Source organism: Fundulus heteroclitus, unplaced genomic scaffold, assembly GCF_011125445.2.
Source record: "Fundulus heteroclitus isolate FHET01 unplaced genomic scaffold, MU-UCD_Fhet_4.1 scaffold_41, whole genome shotgun sequence".
Classification (NCBI taxonomy): Eukaryota; Metazoa; Chordata; class Actinopteri; order Cyprinodontiformes; family Fundulidae; genus Fundulus; species Fundulus heteroclitus.
Genome location: NW_023396824.1, coordinates 1,911,540 through 1,924,392, shown reverse-complemented (window position 1 = coordinate 1,924,392; position 12,853 = coordinate 1,911,540). Strand labels below are relative to the sequence as shown.

General features: G+C 52.3%; 1 protein-coding gene and 1 long non-coding RNA gene across 2 annotated transcripts; one reads left to right on the top strand and one right to left on the bottom strand.

Annotated features, from left to right (window-relative positions):
* Positions 1–327: 327 nt before the first annotated feature.
* Positions 328–11,452, top strand: ift46 (intraflagellar transport 46 homolog (Chlamydomonas)). The gene is made up of 6 exons (XM_036131114.1): positions 328–443; positions 833–1,070; positions 1,544–1,836; positions 9,425–9,518; positions 9,638–9,769; positions 10,042–11,452. Exons 2-6 carry the CDS (start codon positions 942–944, stop codon positions 10,393–10,395), a joined length of 1,002 nt encoding a protein of 333 aa, XP_035987007.1. The 5' UTR covers positions 328–443; positions 833–941; the 3' UTR covers positions 10,396–11,452.
* On the bottom strand, positions 2,135–2,548 carry LOC118560254. The gene is made up of 3 exons (XR_004929220.1): positions 2,521–2,548; positions 2,350–2,364; positions 2,135–2,193 (listed from the first exon to the last, which is right to left on the bottom strand). It is a non-coding gene; the product is annotated as an uncharacterized LOC118560254 (long non-coding RNA).
* Positions 11,453–12,853: the final 1,401 nt, after the last annotated feature.

Sequence of the window (12,853 nt, the reverse complement as noted above, 5' to 3'; positions counted from 1 at the left end):
ATGATTAAACAATATGAACTTAAAAAACAAGCAGGCCATGTGGGTTACACCATGACCCTTCATGTGCTGGTTATGTGTGAAACTGCAGAACTGATTGAGAACGACAATCTATTTAATTCATAAATATTTATAAAATATTTATTTATTAAATAGAGATCAGTGGCAGGACCGAACATTCCTCAGCTGGTTTAGTTAAAAGTCCATTTAACTTGTTCTCGATAATTTGTGTTTTTGGTGCTAATTATTATGAAGCAGCTGTGAGAAAATGTCCAAAGCTTAAAAACGGAGGAGATATTGTTTTCTATTATTTAACTCCACTTCCCATGATGCTGTGCGGCCCCGTTGCCAGGAGACATTCCTCAGCTGCTCAAACAAACGGCGTCGTTTGGTGATAGAAAGTCCGTTTACCACAGTTTATCTAATTATTTCCAGACTTTAAGCAGGTATACTTTATAAATATAAATTATTAAATCTATCGGTATGAGTTCCGTATCCTCGCTGAGTTTCCCACTGTTATTCTAAATTTTAAGGCAGTAAAAAACCCATTTAGCCGCTACTGTTAGCCGCTACTGTTGTTAGCTTCTGTTGTTAGCCGCTACTGTTGGCTTCTGCTGTTAGCTTCTGCTGTTAGCCGCTGTTGTTAGCCGCTGCTGCTGTTAGCTTCTGCTGTTAGCTTCTGCTGTTAGCTTCTGCTGTTAGCCGCTGCTGCTGTTAGCCGCTGCTGCTGTTAGCTACTGTTGTTAGCCGCTGCTGTTAGCCGCTAGCCTGGTTCCGTTAGCTCCGGTTAAACTGACGTTAAAAGGCTTTTAATGCGGCTTTGACGTGGTTTCAGGAACCAGAACCGAACCGGACCCGGTACATTAGTGGACCGGTCAGCGCTGGAGCTGCTGTAACCCGGCACCGTGCAGCCGGTACCATCCGAACCTCCGCAGCTAGCTGCCATGGAGCCGGCCGAGCGGGGAAAGGAGGCCCAGCTGCTTCGGAACCAGCCCTACGACGAGAGCCTGGAGGTGGAGGACGGAGAGGAGGTTCCGAGCGTCTACAGCCCGCCGCCCCGGGGGCCCAGACAGGTACCGGAACCGGGTCAGAACCCAGACAGGTACCGGAACCGGGTCAGAACCCAGACAGGTACCGGAACCGGGTCAGAACCCAGACAGGTACCAGAACCGGGTCAGAACCCAGACAGGTACCAGAACCCGGTCAGAACCCAGACAGGTACCAGAACCCAGACAGGTACGGGTCAGAAGCAGCTGCGCTGCCCGGCCCGAGAGCCTGTAGGCTGGGTTCCAGCCCGCCTTCCAGGTTCTGGTTCTGGTTCTGGAGATGTTTGGGCTTCCAGAACCAGAACCAGTGAGACATCTGGAGAAGTGAAGAGAAAAAGAGACTAAAAGTTAATTTTCCTCCACATTTAAATCACAGTAAAAGGAAATTTTTACAGTTTTAGATCAGAGACTTAAACTGGACCTCTGGTTCTGGTTCTGGTTCTGCTGGACCATCACTGTGTGTCCGGTTTGAAAGGTTCTGACCCGTTTCCCTCCTTCAGCCCGAGTGGACCGGTACCAGGAGGGCCCGCAGCATCCTGTCGGCCACCGGCACCAGAACCCAGATGGACCAGGTGCTCGGGGCCCCAGAACCGGCGGGTCCAAAGCCCGGGCCCGGTCAGAACCAGGAGGAAGAGGAGGAGGAGTCCGAGGAGGACGACACCGACGAAGACGATGAAGATGACGATGATGATGACGACCCAACAGAACCTCTGGAGGGAGCGTACGACCCGGCAGACTACGCCAGCCTGCCCGTCAGCACCGAGATCAGGGAGCTGTTCCAGTACATCACCCGGTGAGACTGGACCAGAACCAGAACCAGAACCTTTAGAACCAGAACCTTTAGAACCGAGATCAGGGAGCTGTTCCAGTACATCACCCGGTGAGACTGGACCAGAACCAGAACCTTTAGAACCTTTAGAACCAGCACTGAGATCAGGGAGCTGTTCCAGTACATCACCCGGTGAGACTGGACCAGAACCAGAACCTTTAGAACCTTCAGAACCAGCACTGAGATCAGGGAGCTGTTCCAGTACATCACCCGGTGAGACTGGACCAGAACCAGAACCAGAACCAGAATATTCAGAACCAGAACCGAGATCAGGGAGCTGTTCCAGTACATCACCCGGTGAGACTGGACCAGAACCAGAACCTTCAGAACCAGAACCGAGATCAGGGAGCTGTTCCAGTACATCACCCGGTGAGACTGGACCAGAACCAGAACCAGAACCTTTAGAACCAGCACTGAGATCAGGGAGCTGTTCCAGTACATCACCCGGTGAGACTGGACCAGAACCAGAACCAGAACCTTTAGAACCAGAACCTTTAGAACCGAGATCAGGGAGCTGTTCCAGTACATCACCCGGTGAGACTGGACCAGAACCAGAACCTTTAGAACCTTTAGAACCAGCACTGAGATCAGGGAGCTGTTCCAGTACATCACCCGGTGAGACTGGACCAGAACCAGAACCTTTAGAACCTTCAGAACCAGCACTGAGATCAGGGAGCTGTTCCAGTACATCACCCGGTGAGACTGGACCAGAACCAGAACCAGAACCAGAATATTCAGAACCAGAACCGAGATCAGGGAGCTGTTCCAGTACATCACCCGGTGAGACTGGACCAGAACCAGAACCTTCAGAACCAGAACCGAGATCAGGGAGCTGTTCCAGTACATCACCCGGTGAGACTGGACCAGAACCAGAACCAGAACCTTTAGAACCAGCACTGAGATCAGGGAGCTGTTCCAGTACATCACCCGGTGAGACTGGACCAGAACCAGAACCAGAACCTTTAGAACCAGCACTGAGATCAGGGAGCTGTTCCAGTACATCACCCGGTGAGACTGGACCAGAACCAGAACCAGAACCTTTAGAACCGAGATCAGGGAGCTGTTCCAGTACATCACCCGGTGAGACTGGACCAGAACCAGAACCTTTAGAACCTTCAGAACCAGCACTGAGATCAGGGAGCTGTTCCAGTACATCACCCGGTGAGACTGGACCAGAACCAGAACCAGAACCAGAACCTTCAGAACCAGAACCGAGATCAGGGAGCTGTTCCAGTACATCACCCGGTGAGACTGGACCAGAACCAGAACCAGAACCAGAACCTTCAGAACCAGAACCGAGATCAGGGAGCTGTTCCAGTACATCACCCGGTGAGACTGGACCAGAACCAGAACCAGAACCAGAACCTTCAGAACCAGAACCGAGATCAGGGAGCTGTTCCAGTACATCACCCGGTGAGACTGGACCGGAACCAGAACCTTTAGAACCAGCACCGAGATCAGGGAGCTGTTCCAGTACATCACCCGGTGAGACTGGACCAGAACCAGAACCTTCAGAACCAGAACCTTTAGAACCAGCACCGAGATCAGGGAGCTGTTCCAGTACATCACCCGGTGAGACTGGACCAGAACCAGAACCAGAACCTTCCGAACCTTCAGAACCAGCACTGAGATCAGGGAGCTGTTCCAGTACATCACCCGGTGAGACTGGACCAGAACCAGAACCTTCAGAACCAGAACCTTCAGAACCAGAACCGAGATCAGGGAGCTGTTCCAGTACATCACCCGGTGAGACTGGACCAGAACCAGAACCTTCAGAACCAGAACCTTCAGAACCAGAACCGAGATCAGGGAGCTGTTCCAGTACATCACCCGGTGAGACTGGACCAGAACCAGAACCTTCAGAACCTTTAGAACTGAGATCAGGGAGCTTTTCCAGTACATCACCCGGTGAGACTGGACCAGAACCAGAACCTTCAGAACCTTTAGAACCGAGATCAGGGAGCTGTTCCAGTACATCACCCGGTGAGACTGGACCAGAACCAGAACCAGAACCTTTAGAACCAGCACCGAGATCAGGGAGCTGTTCCAGTACATCACCCGGTGAGACTGGACCAGAACCAGAACCTTCAGAACCAGAACCTTCAGAACCAGAACCGAGATCAGGGAGCTGTTCCAGTACATCACCCGGTGAGACTGGACCAGAACCAGAACCAGAACCTTTAGAACTGAGATCAGGGAGCTGTTCCAGTACATCACCCGGTGAGACTGGACCAGAACCTTCAGAACCTTCAGAACCAGCACCGAGATCAGGGAGCTGTTCCAGTACATCACCCGGTGAGACTGGACCGGAACCAGAACCAGAACCTTTAGAACCAGAACCGAGATCAGGGAGCTGGTCCAGTACATCACCCGGTGAGACTGGACCAGAACCAGAACCTTTAGAACCGAGATCAGGGAGCTGTTCCAGTACATCACCCGGTGAGACTGGACCAGAACCAGAACCTTCAGAACCTTTAGAACCAGCACCGAGATCAGGGAGCTGTTCCAGTACATCACCCGGTGAGACTGGACCGGAACCAGAACCTTTAGAACCTTCAGAACCAGAACCGAGATCAGGGAGCTGTTCCAGTACATCACCCGGTGAGACTGGACCAGAACCAGAACCTTCAGAACCAGAACCTTTAGAACCAGAACCGAGATCAGGGAGCTGTTCCAGTACATCACCCGGTGAGACTGGACCGGAACCAGAACCAGAACCTTCAGAACCAGCACCGAGATCAGGGAGCTGTTCCAGTACATCACCCGGTGAGACTGGACCAGAACCAGAACCTTCAGAACCTTTAGAACCAGCACCGAGATCAGGGAGCTGTTCCAGTACATCACCCGGTGAGACTGGACCGGAACCAGAACCTTTAGAACCTTCAGAACCAGAACCGAGATCAGGGAGCTGTTCCAGTACATCACCCGGTGAGACTGGACCAGAACCAGAACCAGAACCTTTAGAACCTTCAGAACCAGCACTGAGATCAGGGAGCTGTTCCAGTACAACACCCGGTGAGACTGGACCAGAACCAGAACCAGAACCTTTAGAACCAGCACTGAGATCAGGGAGCTGTTCCAGTACATCACCCGGTGAGACTGGACCAGAACCAGAACCTTTAGAACCGAGATCAGGGAGCTGTTCCAGTACATCACCCGGTGAGACTGGACCAGAACCAGAACCAGAACCTTTAGAACCAGCACTGAGATCAGGGAGCTGTTCCAGTACATCACCCGGTGAGACTGGACCAGAACCAGAACCTTTAGAACCTTCAGAACCAGAACTGAGATCAGGGAGCTGTTCCAGTACATCACCCGGTGAGACTGGACCAGAACCAGAACCTTTAGAACCTTTAGAACCGAGATCAGGGAGCTGTTCCAGTACATCACCCGGTGAGACTGGACCAGAACCAGAACCAGAACCTTTAGAACCGAGATCAGGGAGCTGTTCCAGTACATCACCCGGTGAGACTGGACCAGAACCAGAACCTTCAGAACCTTCAGAACCTTTAGAACCAGCACCGAGATCAGGGAGCTGTTCCAGTACATCACCCGGTGAGACTGGACCAGAACCAGAACCTTCAGAACCTTTAGAACCGAGATCAGGGAGCTGTTCCAGTACATCACCCGGTGAGACTGGACCAGAACCAGAACCTTCAGAACCTTTAGAACCGAGATCAGGGAGCTGTTCCAGTACATCACCCGGTGAGACTGGACCAGAACCAGAACCAGAACCTTCAGAACCAGCACTGAGATCAGGGAGCTGTTCCAGTACATCACCCGGTGAGACTGGACCAGAACCAGAACCTTCAGAACCTTCAGAACCTTTAGAACCAGCACCGAGATCAGGGAGCTGTTCCAGTACATCACCCGGTGAGACTGGACCAGAACCAGAACCTTCAGAACCTTTAGAACCAGCACCGAGATCAGGGAGCTGTTCCAGTACATCACCCGGTGAGACTGGACCAGAACCAGAACCTTCAGAACCTTTAGAACCAGCACCGAGATCAGGGAGCTGTTCCAGTACATCACCCGGTGAGACTGGACCGGAACCAGAACCAGAACCTTCAGAACCAGCACCGAGATCAGGGAGCTGTTCCAGTACATCACCCGGTGAGACTGGACCAGAACCAGAACCTTTAGAACCAGCACCGAGATCAGGGAGCTGTTCCAGTACATCACCCGGTGAGACTGGACCAGAACCAGAACCTTCAGAACCAGCACTGAGATCAGGGAGCTGTTCCAGTACATCACCCGGTGAGACTGGACCAGAACCAGAACCAGAACCTTCAGAACCAGCACTGAGATCAGGGAGCTGTTCCAGTACATCACCCGGTGAGACTGGACCAGAACCAGAACCTTCAGAACCTTTAGAACCGAGATCAGGGAGCTGTTCCAGTACATCACCCGGTGAGACTGGACCAGAACCAGAACCAGAACCTTCAGAACCAGCACTGAGATCAGGGAGCTGTTCCAGTACATCACCCGGTGAGACTGGACCAGAACCAGAACCTTCAGAACCTTTAGAACCAGCACCGAGATCAGGGAGCTGTTCCAGTACATCACCCGGTGAGACTGGACCAGAACCAGAACCTTCAGAACCTTTAGAACCGAGATCAGGGAGCTGTTCCAGTACATCACCCGGTGAGACTGGACCAGAACCAGAACCTTCAGAACCTTTAGAACCAGCACCGAGATCAGGGAGCTGTTCCAGTACATCACCCGGTGAGACTGGACCAGAACCAGAACCTTCAGAACCTTTAGAACCAGCACTGAGATCAGGGAGCTGTTCCAGTACATCACCCGGTGAGACTGGACCAGAACCAGAACCTTCAGAACCAGAACCTTCAGAACCAGCAGTGATAATGCAGTTCTGCGGTGCTACAGGTTGTACAACTCTGAGGTTCTGCAGTTCTGCAGCTCTAGGTTCTGAGGTTCTACAGTTCGAGGTTCTGCAGCTCTATGTTCTGTAGGTTCTGAAGTTCTGCAGCTCTGAGGTTCTGTAGGTTCCGCAGCCCTCAGGTTCTGCAGCTCTAGGTTCTGCAGGTTCTGCAGCTCTAGGTTCTGTAGGTTCCGCAGCCCTGAGGTTCTGCAGCTCTAGGTTCTGCAGGTTCTGCTGCTCTGAGGTTGTGCAGCTCTGAGGTTCATCAGCTCTAGGTTCTGTAGGTTCTGTAGGTTCTGCAACTCTAGGTTCTGTAGGTTCCGCAGCCCTGAGGTTCTGCAGCTCTAGGTTCTGCAGGTTCTGCAGCTCTAGGTTCTGTAGGTTCCGCAGCCCTGAGGTTCTGCAGCTCTAGGTTCTGCAGGTTCTGCTGCTCTGAGGTTGTGCAGCTCTGAGGTTCATCAGCTCTAGGTTCTGTAGGTTCTGTAGGTTCTGCAGCTCTAGGTTCTGTAGGTTCCGCAGCCCTGAGGTTCTGCAGCTCTAGGTTCTGCAGGTTCTGCTGCTCTGAGGTTGTGCAGCTCTGAGGTTCATCAGCTCTAGGTTCTGTAGGTTCTGTAGGTTCTGCAACTCTAGGTTCTGCAGGTTCTGCTGCTCTGAGGTTCTGCAGTTTGAGGTTCTGCAGCTCTATGTTCTGTAGGTTCTGCAGTTCTAGGTTCTGTAGCTCTGTGGTTCTGTAGGTTCTGTAGCTCTAAAGTTCTGTAGGTTCCGCAGCTCTGAGGTTCTGCAGCTCTATGTTCTGTAGGTTCTGCAGTTCTAGGTTCTGTAGCTCTGTGGTTCTGTAGGTTCTGTAGCTCTAAAGTTCTGTAGGTTCCGCAGCTCTGAGGTTCTGCAGCTTTATGTTCTGTAGGTTCTGCAGCCCTGAGGTTCTGAGGTTCTCCAGCTCTAGGTTCTGTAGGTTCTGAGGTCCTGCAGCTCTAGGTTCTGAGGTTCTGCTGCTCTGAGGATCTGCAGCTCTGAGGTTCTGTAGGTTCTACAGTTCGAGGTTCTGCAGCTCTATGTTCTGTAGGTTCTGTAGCTCTGTAGGTTCTGTAGCTCTAAAGTTCTGTAGGTTCCGCAGCCCTGAGGTTCTGCAGGTTCTGCTGCTCTGAGGTTCTGCAGCTCTGAGGTTCATCAGCTCTAGGTTCTGTAGGTTCTGCAACTCTAGGTTCTGCAGGTTCTGCTGCTCTGAGGTTCTGTAGGTTCTGCAGTTTGAGGTTCTGCAGCTCTATGTTCTGTAGGTTCTGCAGTTCTAGGTTCTGTAGCTCTGTGGTTCTGTAGGTTCTGTAGCTCTAAAGTTCTGTAGGTTCCGCAGCTCTGAGGTTCTGCAGCTCTATGTTCTGTAGGTTCTGCAGTTCTAGGTTCTGTAGCTCTGTGGTTCTGTAGGTTCTGTAGCTCTAAAGTTCTGTAGGTTCCGCAGCTCTGAGGTTCTGCAGCTTTATGTTCTGTAGGTTCTGCAGCCCTGAGGTTCTGAGGTTCTGCAGCTCTAGGTTCTGTAGGTTCTGAGGTTCTGCAGCTCTAGGTCTGAGGTTCTGCTGCTCTGAGGATCTGCAGCTCTGAGGTTCTGTAGGTTCTACAGTTCGAGGTTCTGCAGCTCTATGTTCTGTAGGTTCTGTAGCTCTGTAGGTTCTGCAGCTCTATGTTCTGTAGGTTCTGCAGTTCTAGGTTCTGTAGCTCTGTGGTTCTGTAGGTTCTGTAGCTCTAAAGTTCTGTAGGTTCCGCAGCTCTGAGGTTCTGCAGCTCTATGTTCTGCAGGTTCTGCTGCTCTGAGGTTTTGTTGCTCTTTAGGTTCTGCTACTCTGAGGTTCTGCAGGTTCTGCTGCTCTGAGGTTCTGCAGCTTTATGTTCTGTAGGTTCTGCAGCCCTGAGGTTCTGCAGCTCTAGGTTCTGTAGGTTCTGAGGTCCTGCTGCTCTAGGTTCTGAGGTTCTGCTGCTCTGAGGATCTGCAGCTCTGAGGTTCTGTAGGTTCTACAGTTCGAGGTTCTGCAGCTCTATGTTCTGTAGGTTCTGTAGCTCTGTAGGTTCTGTAGCTCTAAAGTTCTGTAGGTTCCGCAGCTCTGAGGTTCTGCAGCTTTATGTTCTGTAGGTTCTGCAGTTCTAGGTTCTGTAGCTCTGTGGTTCTGTAGGTTCTGTAGCTCTAAAGTTCTGTAGGTTCCGCAGCTCTGAGGTTCTGCAGCTTTATGTTCTGTAGGTTCTGCAGCCCTGAAGTTCTGAGGTTCTGCAGCTCTAGGTTCTGTAGGTTCTGAGGTCCTGCAGCTCTTTAGGTTCTGCTACTCTGAGGTTCTGCTGCTCTGAGGTTCTGCTGCTCTGAGGTTCTGCAGGTTCTGCAGCTCTGAGGTTCTGCAGGTTCTGCTACTCTGAGGTTCTGTAGGTTCTGCAGCCCTGAGGTTTTTTTGCTCTTTAGGTTCTGCTACTCTGAGGTTCTGCAGGTTCTGCAGCTCTGAGGTTCTGTAGGTTCTGCAGGTTCTGGTGCTCTGAGGTTCTGCAGGTTCTGCTACTGTGAGGTTCTGCAGGTTCTGCAGCTCTGAGGTTCTGCAGGTTCTGCAGCTCTAGGTTCTGAGGTTCTGCTGCTCTTTAGGTTCTGCTGCTCTGAGGTTCTGCAGGTTCTGCTCTGACCGTCTCTGTGTTCTCCTGCAGCTATTCTCCTCAGAACCTAGAACTGGACCACTGCCTGAAGCCCTTCATCCCAGACTTCATCCCAGCGGTCGGAGACATCGACGCCTTCCTCAAGGTATCCAGAACCAGAACCAGAACCGTCAGGGAACAGCAGACGGACCGTGTTCTGGTCCGGTGTGTTCAGAACCCGTCCTGACCCAGTCTGACGGTACCACTCTTGTGTTCTGTGTTCAGGTTCCGCGGCCGGACGGGAAAGCGGACCACCTGGGCCTGCTGGTTCTGGACGAGCCCAGCGTGAAGCAGTCGGACCCCACGGTTCTGTCGCTGTGGCTGTCTGAGGAGACCAAGCAGCACGGAACCGCCCAGGTACATGCAGCCGGTACCAGTAGAACCAGTCCACCAGAACCGGTCCACCAGAACCGGCCCACCAGAACCGGCCCGGTCGCTGTAGAACCGGTAGCAGCAGAACCGGCCCGGTCCAGCAGAACCGGCCCGGTCCAGCAGAACCGGCTCGGCCCAGCAGAACCGGCCCAGCAGAACCGGTCCAGCAGAACCGACCCAGCAGAACCGGCCTGGTCCAGTAGAACCGGCCCGGTACCACCAGAACCAGCTGACCCGTGCCTCTCTCTCCTCCACAGCTGAAGACGGTGACCAGCGTGGCGGGCCCTCAGAACCAGCGGCGGGCCGTGGACAGCTGGGTGGACAGCATCGGCGCCCTGCACCGGTCCAAAGCGCCCGCCACGGTGCGGTACCACAGAACCATGCCCGACATCGACAGCCTGATGCAGGAGTGGCCCCCCGAGCTGGAGGAGCTGCTGGGCCGCCTGCCGCTGCCCCCCGCCCGCCTGGCCTGCGACCTGCGCGCCTACGCCGACCTGGTCTGCGCCCTGCTGGACGTCCCCGTCTACGGAACCCGGGTCCAGAGTCTGCACCTGCTCTTCAGCCTCTACCTGGAGTTCAGGGACTCCCAGCACTTCACCCGCCGCCTGTAGCCAAGGTCACTTAGCACACGTCTGATCTCCCAGAACCAGAACCAGAACCTGGAGATGATGCTGGGTCCTGCTGGAAACCCTCTGATGCAACGGGTCATCAGAGAACTGGGCCGACCGGACCTAGCTTAGCTTAGCTTAGCTTAGCATAGTTTAGCCTAATGAAGATTAGCTTATTTTAGCGTAGCCTAATGAAGATTAGCTTAGCTTCGCCCAATGAAGATTAGCCTAATTTAGCGTAGCCCAATAAAGATTAGCCTAGTTTAGCGTAGCCTATTGAAGATTATCCTAGCTTAGCGTAGCCCAATGAAGATTAGCCTAGTTCAATGTAGCCTATTGAAGATTATCCTAGCTTAGCGTAGCCCAATGAAGATTAGCCTAGTTTATCTTAGCGTAGTCCAATGAAGATTAGCCTAGTTTAGCGTAGCTTAGTATAGCCTGCCGGAGCCTAATGAAGATTAGCCTAGCTTAGCTTAGCGTAGCCCAATGAAAATTAGCCTAGTTTAGCGTAGCTTAGTATAGCCTGCCGGAGCCTAATGAAGATTAGCCTAGTTTAGCGTAGCCCAATGAAGATTAGGCTAGTTTAGCGTAGCTTAGTTTAGCCTGCCGGAGCCTAATAAAGATTAGCCTAGCTTAGTTTAGCGTAGCCTAATGAAGATTAGCCTCGCGTGGCATAGCGTAGCTTAATTAGCGTAGGGCAACCTAGCTTAGACTAGCTTAGCGTAGCCGTAGTTCAGCTTCCTGCTCATGTCAACATCTGCTCCAGCTGAAGACACATCAGCCTGGACAGGTGTGATGACATCATCACTGTCTACAGGTGTTCTTGATAGGAACTGGGACCGGTTCTCCATCAGCAGCGGGTTCTGTCACATGGTTCCATGCCTGCAGCCATGGAAGCAGCTGCTCTAATCGGGTTCTCCAGGACTTGAACCGGCCTTGGTTCTTGGGTTCTGGTTCTAAGGTTCTGCTGCCGTTGGGGAACATCAGATCTGACAGAGAGCAGCAGGGAGCTGAGTGACCCGGGACAGATAAAAGTTTTAATAAACTGATTAAAATGTGAGGTTCTGATTATTATGTGTGAGACTTTGGACCCATCCGGGTCAGAAGGATCTCCCAGCCGGACCACATCACAGAACTTCTTCTGAGGTTCTGACGGTTCCCTCAGGAGCGCTGCTCTGCCAGGACTGTTACATCCCACCATTACCCAGCATGCACCAGGTTCTGGGGTCAGCTCCTCAGGCTGCTGCCCCCCGGCGCCACCCAGTGGCCCCCACTGAGGGGCCGGTGGGTGTTCCACTGGTGGGTGTTCCACTGGTGGATGTTCCACTGGTGGATGTTCCACTGGTGGCTGTTCCACTGGTGGATGTTCTACTGGTGGGTGTTCCACTGGTGAATGTTCCACTGGTGGATGTTCCACTGGTGGATGTTCCACTGGTGGATGTTCCACTGGTGGGTGTTCCACTGGTGGATGTTCCACTGGTGGGAGTTCCACTGGTGGGTGTTCCACTGGTGGATGTTCCACTGGTGGGTGCTCCACTGGTGAATGTTCCACTGGTGGATGTTCCACTGGTGAATGTTCCACTGGTGGATGTTCCACTGGTGGATGTTCCACTGGTGGGTGTTCCACTGGTGGATGTTCCACTGGTGGGAGTTCCACTGGTGGGTGTTCCACTGGTGGATGTTCCACTGGTGGGTGCTCCACTGGTGAATGTTCCACTGGTGGATGTTCCACTGGTGAATGTTCCACTGGTGGATGTTCCACTGGTGGGTGTTCCACTGGTGGATGTTCCACTGGTGGGTGCTCCACTGGTGAATGTTCCACTGGTGGGTGCTCCACTGGTGGATGTTCCACTGGTGGGTGTTCCACTGGTGGGTGCTCCACTGGTGGGTGCTCCACTGGTGGGTGCTCCACTGGTGGATGTTCCACTGGTGGATGTTCTATGGCAATAATGATGTTTATTAATAAATGACACAGGAAAACGAGGCTTCATACTTTATTCTCCATGTTGCTGTGATTTAATGAAACTTAATTAATATTATAATTAATAAAGAGGTTTTAGCAGTTTAGGGTCCAATGTTCTGCGACTAAAACAGAAAGTTCTCCTAAAGCCTCCAGACGTCTGAAATAGAGCCGTATAAATAATGTATATATATATATATATATATATATATATATATATATAAAGTTTGGCTTTTCTGGAGGATGTGCAGAGGGAACATTTATTTATTTGCATTGTTTTTACTACTTTAACGTTGTTTGTTTAGAAGTGATCTCCCTGCTGGTGTCACTGGGTCCAGTCAGAGGGGTCCACAGGCCACCAGAACCAGAACCAGAACTGGGACGGTCTACGGTTCAGTGGAGGCTAAAGAGGTCCAGTCAGAGGGAGGGAGCTCCTGCTGGTCAGCATTCAGAACCTGGACCGGGTCAGAACCATGTTCTCAGAGGGGTGAGCCTGGAGCG